Here is a 12045-nt window from a genome sequence, read left to right as displayed (position 1 = left end):
ACCCATTGAAGAGCATTGTAGTAAAATACAGGTGGTTTTTTTTTCCCCTCTTAGACAAGAAAACTAGTATATTTTTGTTGATCCTGCTGTTGAACTGAAAAAAATCTAGACTGGTGTTCTCTGTGCATTCTGGTGAGTCGTCCCAGGGCAGTAGTATAAGATGGAATAAGAAGTAAATTTAGCAGTTGACAGAAGTTAGTGCTGCTGGGAAGAGATGGTAATACTGCCTGGGAAACAGAAAGTACTTGATGCTGAAAGCCATGTTCAATATATTTAGTTTCATTAGTAGTTCAGCTGCCAAACTTCTCGGTGGTGAAACTTGACATTACAGACTTAGAACAACAGAAGGATTCAAAATCGTTACTCTGCTGATAGACCTTTCCTTCCTTAAAGATCTGCAGTACCTGGAAGGCTGATTTATTAAAAAGCTCACCTAGGCATTGCTGAGATCTCAGTCTCCTATTAGATCTTCCCTGTGACACAGTTACTTTAGTAATTTATTTTGAGAGACTCTTTCTTGTATAGATTTTCTATGAGGTTGGGTTTAAAAAAAAAAAATCTATTTTGGACAAAATCTATTTTGTAATACATTCGGTGACATTTCTGAAATAATCAAGATGTAGTGCATTGCATTAAACCACCCATGACTGGCATTCCTTTTGTCCCCTTGGAAGCCAGCTCTGTGTGCTGACTGGGTGATGCAAGATCCAAAGTGCCGCTGTAACAGGGATGACTTTCTATTGCACCTGACTCCAGACTCACAATGAATTGGAAATTATGGCACTTTTTATTCTCATGTCACTGTGAAAATTTTCAGGCTCCCCCTTGGACCATCCAAAGAAGCAGCAGTTTTCCAGCTGTACTCCTATAAGGAAAATGTCCCCAGGCCTCTTGCTGGCCTAAACATTTCTGTTCAGAAATTTCTGGATGTTGTTTGGAAAAATCTACATCCTCACTTTCTGTTTAGTGTGATTTCCAGTGCATCAAACTGTGTGAACTTAGGCAAGGATTTAGACTGGGTTCAACTCTTTCCCATTCTGCAGAACCAAGTCTGGAGAACAACATTTACCTTTCTGCACTAAAATGTTCCTTGGTAATGACATGGTAATAATGAACTTCATTGCTTAGAAACCTATATGTGTGCATTTCTTTGTAGTTCCTCTTACATCAGTGCCTTCTTCAGAGAGCAGTCATGTATCTAACCTGAAGAAGATAAATACACCCTTAAACTCTCTGAAACATGTTTTATATTTATATCAGTATTGGACAACTGAATGAAAAGGTTGGTTGGAAAATACGTGAGATGCACTGATTGTTTTTCAATTAGAAAGAAGACAACTCTTCAATTTCTCTGTGACTTGTTTTTACCATAGGTAAAATTAGAAGTAGTATGTCTACATTTTCATTTTTGTGTGTATATATATGTATATGTGTGTGTGTGTTATATATATATATATAAAAGTACCACAGGACACTGAGTCCACATAAAGCTTATCACTTATTATTGAAGTGATATGTTTTGCCATTGTCTAGACATTATTTTATGCAGCCTGTGCACCTCATGCAGTGCAATAATGAATATTAGAGTGATGTATTTCTGCAAATATAATTAGTACAGGCTATCTCAGATAATACTGGTTTGTAGGGCACTGGGCTTTAACCTCTTTGTAGGTGACCCTCACTAGAAAGAGTTAGCCATGTGACTGTAATCCCTCAGATTAGACTCCAGAGGAAGGATCCTGCTTTGCCTTTGGCTCCCTGAGTATGCTCACTGCCTTTTCACAACCAGCCCATCCAGCACCGTGACCAAATCTGCCATTTCTTTGGCTCCAGCCATGCTGAGCTAATATTCCTGCTCCAAGAAGGCTGGTCCTTTCTGGGTGCACTTGGATGTGGGCACAGAGCATCTGGGCACCTCTGGTGTGGGGAGTGTGGTGGAGAAGCAGTTCGTGGGCTGCGTACAAAGCAACAACTCGGGGCTGGCAGAGCTGGTTTGGCTGAGCTACCTCTGCCCGCCGCAGGATCTGATTGCCCTCGAAGTGCTGAGAAATCTACCTTCAGCACTCCTGCAAAGGATATGGGTAAAGGTGCTTAGAGATAACAAGTGATTCATCCACGATTGCTCAAGGGTTGGCTCAGCCAGAGGAGAAGATAGAAACGATCTCCTATAGAGAAGTCCTGGACTTTATCCATTCAGCCACCTTTTCCCTTTTCCGTGTGACTGTCTGGATATCGTGGGGAAGCGATGGGGTACTTTTTGTTTGGCTTTTTTTTGTTGTTGTTTCTTTTGTTGTCACAGCAACATTTAATTTTCTACTCTAATATTGTGCCGAGGACATGGCTGTGGTGTGCTGGCAGACACTGATAAGTGACTTACCATTTCATACCACACGTTTACTGAATTTCATTTGAAAATGTACAGTCTGGGATGACAGCCAGTCCTTCTTGCCTCAAACAGTGTAAAAACATGCAGACAAAAGAAGGAACACCTGGCAAATGTTTTGGGTTTAAAAGAACAAGAGAGAGAGGTAATGGTATCCACGGTTAGGAGTGAGATAACTTGCTTCTTTACAGCATGTGTTGAAAACATTTTCAGAACATTTAGTTGCCGTTTAACTACGGCCGTGCACACAATGATGTGGAGAGTTAAAGCAAGCAGACAGGAGAACTGAGGGGACACAGCACAAACCCCCAGTGTGTGTTGCTGGGCAGGCGCCCTGGTCCCACTCCCCCAAACTCGCTGAAGGCTGCAATGCCAGGCTGGAAGTTGGCCCTGGAGATGGCAGCTCCTGTGCCACTGCTGTTCCTGGGCGTTTCAGTGCTCGCTTTGCTCCCTGACTCAGAGTAATGTGAGCTGCCTTCGAAGATGAATTTAGCATGGAAGGTGGCCCTGTGGTTCTGTGAAACACCCGTTACTCATTGTGATGGCAGATGATATGGTTTCCTTGAGAAAACAGTGTGGCAGAGGACTTTGAATAAAGAACTAGGAATACTGCAGACTGGGTTTCTAGCGCTGGCTGACAAGGGTTGTCTGTGGGCTGTGAAAGGAATTTTTTATTTCAATGCATCAGCTTTGTGGTTTGTTTTTTGTGTGTTTGTTTTGGGTTTGTGTGTGTGTGTGTTCAATATTTGTTTGAAGTATAACGAAATAATTTCATCATTGTTCATTTTAGAAAATTAATATGTTTGTGTTTTTTAATTCTTTTGTGAAAAGGAATCATGAAAAGGTGTTTATATGTTTCTTAACATTTAATCATGGCACAGAGGATAATTCAGCACAACTAAGATACAATGTACATTACTTTTTTGAGTATTGACCAAGAACTGGGATGCAGGGAAGTGATTCCTTTACTCAGATCAAGGATGCTGCTGATTCTGCTTTGAATTTCATCTCCGAGGAGGGAGAGATTAAATTTTTCTCCTCAGATCCTTGTGTTGCTTGGATTTAGTATGTGTGTTAAGTCAGTGTACCAAAGCCTTGGAGGAACTATGGAAAACGATTTGACCATGCTAAAACAGATGTGGAGTTTCACTTTGTATCTTAGTCAACATCTGAAGTGTAAAAAGAGCCAAGAAGTGATATTTGAAGCGTGTGCTCAGGAGCACATGGCCATCGCTGATGTACCTGTGACACCGTGAGATCCAGCGGCTTTCTCTCATCTCTGAGGTTGCCAGGCTGTGCCAGAGTAAGACTGTGGTGATGCAGAGGCTCCTGAAGGATCTGTGGCCACCCCTCAGAGCATGTTTCTCAGGGCAGCCCTGCCTTCACTCTGCCTTGTGCTCAGCAGGGTCACAGCCATGGGCTGAGCTTTGGGGGCTGCAGGTCTTCTGCTCACTCTCTCTGTGCAGTGGAGGGGAACGGGTTTGGGACTGATGGGGTTTTTGTTTGCTTTCAAGGAGACAAATGCTATTTTGCATCTTATTTCAGCTGAATTTTACCTGTGTGCTAATGTGGTTTGTTTAATTGTTTCACCACAAACCATATTTTTTTTTCTCCTTTAGTATTTTGGTTCTGATTAAACCTAAATAAATCAGTGGTGTAGCTTATGATGAATTCAAAGATACATAGATCAGACTTTGTGTTCTCAGATTACTCAATTGGAACACAATTAATCCTCACTCAGCTTCTAATTTAAAATGAGCATTGCTGATGTTCTTGACTGCAGTAAGATCTCTTGAAGAATCACATGCTGATTATGTGGACACCAGGCCCTGATTTTTCAGAAGTGCTCGGCACAATCAATGTGTAGCAGAATTGATTAGAATTAGGAATATTGTCTGTGAATTTAAATGACAAATTAAAATATTTAAAAATACAAAATACAGAGAGTGCTTCAGATTCCCAGTTCTCTGATTTTTATTAAGCTTTTAAGAGACTTCTTAAATCCTAAATTTTCCAGCTTTTATGGTGTATTCTGGTGAAAACCCCTAATGCATCTACCAATTGAGAAAAGGCATCATTTCCTCAGCGTTTTCCCCCAAACCAATACTGGCAACTATATCAAAAATAAAATCTCTTTCCTGATGTGAAAAACCAGATGTAGTCCACGCAGACACTCCTCATCGAGTTGAAGCTTCCAAACAATAAAGCAATTTGCAGGAGGCCTCGGAGCACGTCGTGTGCTACGATCCATCAGGCCAGTCCTTCCACCCACTGATCCTTTGTCGTGGGACAGGTGATTTACTCCTCTGAACTTCAGAGCTCAGCAGATTTGCAGGTCCTGCCGCTGAAGTTTTAATTTAGGCAAAGATGCTGATAAAGAAGTGCTCAGATGTTCAGATGCGAATCCAATTTTATATCCCTGGCAAGTTCAATAGCGTTCAGCTTCTGCTTTTGATTCATTTAAACAGGTTTATGAAGAAGCAGCATATTAAGCTTTTATCTCTCTCATATATACACCAGTGTGGGTGCATGCTCCCTAGTTAGTACTTTTTATATATATAAGCTCTTATATGTTTTAATATAAACTGTATAATATCTGTCTGACATTAATATTGGTGTTTGTTTTATTTTTTTATATTAAATGCTACATTCATCTTGTGCCAGATTTCAGAGGTTTTGCAGCTGCAGTGTATGTTCAGTTACCTCTGCACAGCTCGTTTTGCACAGTGTCTTATATTTACTGTGTGGGAACTGAGTCTTGAGGCGGATTAAATTAATTTGTGGTGACTTGAATTCAGCTCTTGCTTCCTTAACGTTACAGAAATGCTATTTATTGATGTGCTCTTGCCTCACTTTTAAGAACAGCCTCTATGATTTTGTGGTGACAAGACTGAGAGTCTTTATTTAGCTGGCATTACCATGGCTCTCAGAGCAAAACTGTTTTGTTTATCTGGGTAGGACTTTGCTGCACTTATCCTCAAGAAGGAAAGGTTGCATCTTAAGTAAGTTGAGAAAACATGAATCTTTTGAAGTAACTTTCAACACAAGGGCACTCTTTTGTATTTTAGCACTTGTAGATACCCACTTATTGAAATCCAAACCTGCTTTGTTTAAAGTCAGAATGCAGAGTAGGAGAATAATTCCACTTAAGCTCCTGTGCGTGTGGATATTGTCCAAACATGTTTTCTTCCTGCTGTGTCTCGCTCCACATGCTGCTGTGGAATGGCCCAGGACCAAGTGTAGATGTGATGTTCTTGGAGGTCCAAATGGGAGTTTTAAAGGTAAAACTTTCTAGTCTAAATAGTCTCTTTCAAACTCAGACAAGAATGTAGCAAAGGCAAGGATAGTGAGGAGAGAGCACATACAACAGCCCTAAAATTTAGAATGTGTTCATGAAGGGCAACAGACATTCAAAAGAGGTGCAGAAGCTGCTGTGTAGATTTGAGGCAACATGTTGAGGATGCAGAATTTATAATTCACTACTTAAAGTTTCTTGTCAGAGGACAACTTCCACTTTACCTTGCGCAAGTCCCACTAAACCTGCCTGTTCTTCATCAGCCTGTGCTCCCCCAGGCCCACAGAAACACTTAAGAAAATTATTGACCTCTCTCCAAAAAATTCTGTTCTCTCTCTGTTCCCTGGTTGTGTTGCTGTGAGGAACAGGTGCTCTCATGGCTTTTCCCTGAGGCAAGCAGTCAGCAGTGCCAGGAGGGAGCTGGTCCTGGGGGTGCTGTGTAGGAGCATCGAATCATTTAGATTGGAAAAGTTTTCTAAGATCATCAGGTCCAAGTCTCAGCCCAGCACTGGCAGGTCACCACTAAATTATGTCCCTAAGTGCCACATCTCACTCGTAGGAAGAACCAAGCCAGGTGCTCAGGACCAGGCAGAACATGGATACTGCTGCAGCTCGGGATGCTGTGCCAGTAAAATGCCCTTCTGGTGTTCTGGGGATTGCTTCTGGGGGTGTTATTTTGTGTGTTGGCTTTTTTGTTTGTTTTGTTTTGTTTTAATAAATATTTATCTTAATTAACTTGCAGTCAATTAATCAGTTCAGCAGTTTTTCTATGCTTCTTTGTTTCATATCATAAAAAGATCAATCTTGCTGCAAATGGTTTCCCCTTGTGATGTTTTCTTTTATTATTTGATTCATTAAGTACAGAATTTGCTTCAGTTTCTAAAAACAAACACACATCATTAGTTATCATTTCTGTAATATTTACTGATTAATGCTTGCTAGAAAGCTACAACTTGATACAATGTCTAGAGCATGTGGTTCATAACAGTGTTTATTTTCTTTATTCTCTTTTGCTGTTTTCATTAGACATAAGTCATTACTATGTGTGGAACTGCAGTTAAATACAGACCAGTAAATAGGTTTGTTTAGAAAAGTGCCAATGTTTAGAATGACACCTGCTTATTCAGTTTTCTTCTCATGTTTTAATCCACTTGCCTCAATGATTAGAAAAAATAGTTTTCATTATCAATGCCAATGTGCCAGTACTCGAAGAATGAGAAGTTTATATCCTTTTATCACTAAAAATATAATCTGTCATTTTTTCAATGAAGGGGCTGAAGGAGTAGCATAATTTTCAGCTCTTGCTGTGTGTTTGTGGCATTACTAAACAGAGGAATACAGACCCCAAATCCTGATCACATGGAAGAATATGAAAGATACCATCAGTGCCCTGTTGCTCTCTTTTCATATTTGGAGTTTAATCTTCCTGCGCTGGCACAAATCCTGTTCATTTGAAGCTGATTGGTAAAATAACACTGAATGAAGACATTGGGATCTCTGGTTAAATTTTATAGAAGCCTGAAGAACATATTCTCAAAAAACTATTTTTAGTCTGTTAAGGCTCATCTCCTAAAAGTCCCTGATAGAAACAGGGAGGAAAAAGGTTCCTCTGGGTAGATGTAGAGGGTGATCAAGGCTAGGCTGCTGTCCTCTGTTCCACAGAGGAGGCTTTCTCCAGGGAGAATCCATAAAGAAGTATTTTTAAATCTAAATATTGTCTTTGTCAACATCCCAACTGTGCAGCCTGGAAACACTGTTTTATGTTGCTGATCTCAAATAATCCCTGATCTATTTAACCATGTTTTGATGCCTCCAGGTCCAAGAGGCACACGGGCTTAGCTTCCTGTTTGCAGTGTTTGACTCTTTTCCCCGACAGTGTTCCCCAGAGAACACCGAGGAGAGCAGGACCGCCACACACATTTGTGATTTGTTTTCTTTTCTGTTCTAGGCCCTTCAAACCACCACAGCCAGTCAACGCTGAGGCCGCCTCTCCCTCCTCCTCACAACCATTCCCTGTCCCACCACCATTCCTCCGCCAACTCCCTCAACAGGAACTCACTCACCAACCGCCGCAACCAGATCCACGCGCCCGCCCCGGCGCCCAACGACCTGGCCACCACCCCCGAGTCCGTGCAGCTCCAGGACAGCTGGGTGCTCAACAGCAACGTCCCGCTCGAGACCAGGTGGGTGCTGCGATGGACACCCCGGGAGGTGCTGCTGAAGGGCCTCTGGAGCACCCTGGGTTTGTCAGGAGCGCTCTTTTGGTGCGCTCTGTGCCGCTGGTGCCTTCGGCTGGCGCAGCGTTGGGAGTCCGTGGCGTTAGAATGTCCACCAGCCCCGATTTGCTTTGCTTTCCGAGGTAGGCAGGCGAACATCTCTGTTCACATCCCATTTTAAAGCCTTTTGGACTGTCCCTGCACACGCAGCTCGTGAGATTAGTGCAGCATATTTATATCACGGGCTCAGGGACAATTTACTTAGAATTCATATTGACTGTGCTGCTGAAAAATTATACGTTTTTTCTTTCCTGGGGTAACAAACAGAGGCTCACTTGACATTATGCATTTTGGGAGACTTGGGGAAACAATCCCAGATTTAAGACTGACAGTACTATAATTTTAATTTATACCTCATCCAACATGCGAGTTCATTTTAATCTCTTCTGTATGTGTTAGCAGCTTGATGCCTGTGGGGCAAACAGTGGCATAGAAATGAAAAGGTGCAGCACTTAGGCCTGACAGAGAAATATATAAATAAATGCCTGACGTGCTGCTGGTCCAAATATTCTGGTTTGTTGTCATTTGGGGTATGGAATGTCAAACATATTTAACTTGCACTTTAAATAGCAGAGCTGGCAGAGCTGATCTCTCAGAATTTAAAATTGGCCGTGGTGGTGCTGAATAAAGTGCTTGGAATAGCAGGGTGGTGTTGCTTGCCCAGATAGTGATAAACACAGAGTACAGGTGGAGGAGCTGGGCTGCTGGTACCACTGGCTCGTGCTGGGGTTTCAGCTGCTGGGCTGCCACAGCTTCTGAGATGTTACTTTTGGTTTGCAGCCTTCTGGGAATTTAATGCCACTCTGCTGGGTTGCACCCCGAGTAGCTACATATGGTGTAGTTATACCACCAAGCAGCCTCAGCCCAGGCCCTCCAGAAAGTTGATTAAAGACTGTCATCTGGTTTGGAGCTCTGGGAGGAGCTGCTATAGCTGGGTTGGAGTTACAGCACCCAGGCTGTTGTTACTCAGTAGTTAATCAGTGGTTATTCCTCCATGGGGAGATGATGAGACTGGAAGGAGCAGGGAGTCTGTGCCAGTCTGTGCTCCTGTGCTGGGCTGGGATGTGCTCAGGGGGCTGCACTCACATTGCCCTGCTTTGCTGAAATGGGAACATGAGTGCCATGAAGATGTGGGGTGCTAAAGAGCAAATGCAACTTATCCAAACCCAAGATGGCCAAAAAAAAAGAAAGGAAAGGAATTCTCGCTTCCTGAGGGCTTGGAGCTAACTTTGGCCAGAAAAAAAAAAGTGATGCTCAACTCTCAACTGCTGCTCCTGTGAGAGCCTCTGCTGCTTTTTAGAAATTAACTTGGGCATCCTGAATTTGTTATTTATTGTTAAGAATTACAAGATAAAAAACTGTTGGTCCTGTTTAGCCCGGGTCAGTTCTTCTGTGTGGATCATTACCCAGGATTTGAACACAGTTTTAATTTTGGTGTAGAGTGGTCCCAACTGCACCTGGTCTGCCTGTTCCCGACTGAAATTGTTCTTGGGTACGGCAGTTCCAGAAATGTGTCATTTCTTAAGTTTTAAGATTGCCCCAATTTACCAGTCACCTTACATGGATGGAATTTTTTTGGATATTCACAGAAGGATTCTTTGCCATAATACTGGCAATCCCTGAGCCACAGCAGGGGACATTTACCTGGCTGGTTTTATTCTGCTGTGTGATTTTCTGCCTTTTCCCTGACAGTGGTGCCTGTCAGTTCCATTACTGACATTGGTTCTCTCCTTTCTTTTTTTTTAGATGAAAACTCTGGGAATGTATATGTACATGTTGATGACAAAAGGTTACTCTGTGAATACTGTTATTTTTGGAGGTTGCAGGATGCCCTGCAGTTAATTGGAGCCTTTTGGTAGATAGGTTTGTCACAGGCAAGCATTAAGCTATTAGAAAATGTCCTGGCAGAATTGCTGTGTTCCAAGACTATTCCAGAGTTGCTTCAGGATCGATTTTTCTTCTTTTCTGAAATTACACACCTGACAGGGCTTGATGATAAGTTTCATCACAAGAATATTAACTCAGAAGATGACTGTTTTTTTTCTGTTTGCAGTGAGTTTTGCTGAAATGGATGCTTGTAAAATCATTGGAGACTTTCAGAATTAGCCTGTAATTCTTTCACTTTTAAACTGGTGTTTCATCTACATTCATACCAATAGCCCCCCCCCCCCAAAAAAAAAGGACACCATTTTGGTAACTTTTATGTCAACCTTTAACTTGTTGCAAAACACTGACCCCTCTCATCCCACCTCCTCATAGTGCACTGCCTTTTAATTTCATCTTGTTGTTCTGTTTATTAATCTCAATAGTGGAGTGCTCAGGAGGGAAAGCCAGCGCTGACAGCACCTGCTTTATCAGGAAAGAGTTTAATAACTTTTAGTTTTCACCTTTCAGTTACCTTCAGTAGCTTCTGCTCTCAACTGAAAATGATGTGCAAGTAGTCACGTTACTGATTATGAAACAAAAAGGGGTACCCGAGCCGTCTGAAGGGAATGTTTTGTGTCAGCACGACAAAACTCAGCTCACAATTTAGATTCCAGTTGTCTCTTTATCTAACAGTACCGACTGCTGAAATGATTGAATAATACAGCATGTGTCTGCATGTTGTTATTTTTTTTTTTTCTGGTAAGAATATTTTAACCTTCCCTTCGTTCCTTTGCTGTCTTAGGCAGCTTGGTCTAAATTCAGATTGTTTGGAGACATCACATTTTCCAAATATATCCTTTCTCCATCTCTTGTTTCAGTATTGATTGGGGGTTGTTAATCACATTTGGTTTATTTTCTTTGTGATGTAAAGGAAGCTTTTACTGCTGCCTGCACGTGTTTTCATGTGGCCTCTCCAGGCAACTGTACCCAAATCTCTGTGTGCCCTTTGTGGTGCTGTATTTTTTTACATAATTATGCCCAACTGTATTGCAGCAGCTCATCACTTTTAGTGGAGTTCAAGTTTGCAAAATGCCTATACAGAGTTCCTAATTACACATTTTTAGAGTCACAGGAGGGTTTGGATTGCAAGGAGCTTTAAGGATCATTGTGGACAGGGTCATCGGTCATGGGTTGCTCAAAGACCAAACCACCCTGGCCTGGAATACTTGCAGTGATGTGTGCTTGGTTTTAGTGTGCTTGCTGCTGGTTCGAGGCAATCAAATATGGACTGCATCTCCCCTAGTCTGCTGCTGCTTTATGGCTGCAAGAGGCCCCCTGGCTGGCTACATAATTGTTCTGTTTTCTTTGAAATAAGGGCCTGTAATGGAAGGGTTGAAATATCCCTAAGTAAGGCTGCAGTAATGCATTGCCGTAGCGTTTTTATGGTGCTGTTTTTATGGTTCATTTCTGCAGTATTTAGCTGCCTTACCTTTAGGCTCGGAGCTGCTGTTTAATGCTCTTTAACTTTTATTGTCCTCCTTGCAGTCCTGTTTCAAACCACCTCCTCCTCCTCCTAACAAAGTGCTGGTTTCTGCCTTTTCCAGTTAAGAGGTGCTCCTTTATTGCTGCTTTAATCATTGCTTTCGACGGGGATTTGTGATGGAAATACTGCCTTTGAGCATCCCCGTGTGAGTCTCGTTACTTCCAGACAGCCAGAGAGGCAGCACCTGCTTTAAAGCTGGAAATGCTTTGAGGGCACAGGGAGAAAAGAATGGCTTTGCCAGGGAGGTTCACGTGGCTCTTTGCACTGCAGGAGTCCTCTGGGGCAGGAACCTCACACAGACACTGGTGGAAACGGAGTGACCGGTGAGGGAGGAGAACAGCGGAGCTTTCATGGACAGATGTTTGGGATTGCCTCATGTACTAATACCTGTTTCCGTGCTTTATATTGATATTAAATTAATTGGTACAATTGTAATTAATAATACTTCATCCAGGACGAAAAAAAAAATTAATTAAAAAGAAATCAGTCTTATTCTTTAGTCTCGTAATTAGTCTCATAATTTGAAATAGTTTCATCCATATCTTGTAAAGATTATTTTTTTATCTACGTCTATAATTTCTTTGAGCCTTCTCACAATGATTTGTTGCTAGGCTTCTGTTACATCCTCATGTTTCTCCTGTGTTTCAAGAGAAAGGATGATGATCACTGTGGAGGATCAGGT

At 42.0% G+C, this 12045-nt stretch overlaps 1 protein-coding gene across 9 annotated transcripts in view; it reads left to right on the top strand.

The window, feature by feature from the left end:
- The window catches only part of TENM2 (teneurin transmembrane protein 2), a 448458-nt gene that overhangs the window by 263609 nt on the left and 172804 nt on the right, over positions 1–12045 (top strand). For all 9 annotated transcript variants that reach the window (XM_027892715.1, XM_027892711.1, XM_027892714.1 and 6 more), the window contains one exon: positions 7627–7861. In XM_027892715.1, coding sequence (XP_027748516.1) covers positions 7627–7861 — 235 coding nt within the window. The remainder of the gene's footprint in view (positions 1–7626; positions 7862–12045) is intronic.

Source organism: Empidonax traillii, unplaced genomic scaffold (genome assembly GCF_003031625.1).
Source record: "Empidonax traillii isolate 1590-97213 ecotype Southwest subspecies unplaced genomic scaffold, ASM303162v1 scaffold364:size1245619, whole genome shotgun sequence".
In the NCBI taxonomy this organism is placed as follows: Eukaryota; Metazoa; Chordata; class Aves; order Passeriformes; family Tyrannidae; genus Empidonax; species Empidonax traillii.
Note: the sequence above shows the minus strand (reverse complement) of the source record. Positions and strands in the feature narration are given on the sequence as shown.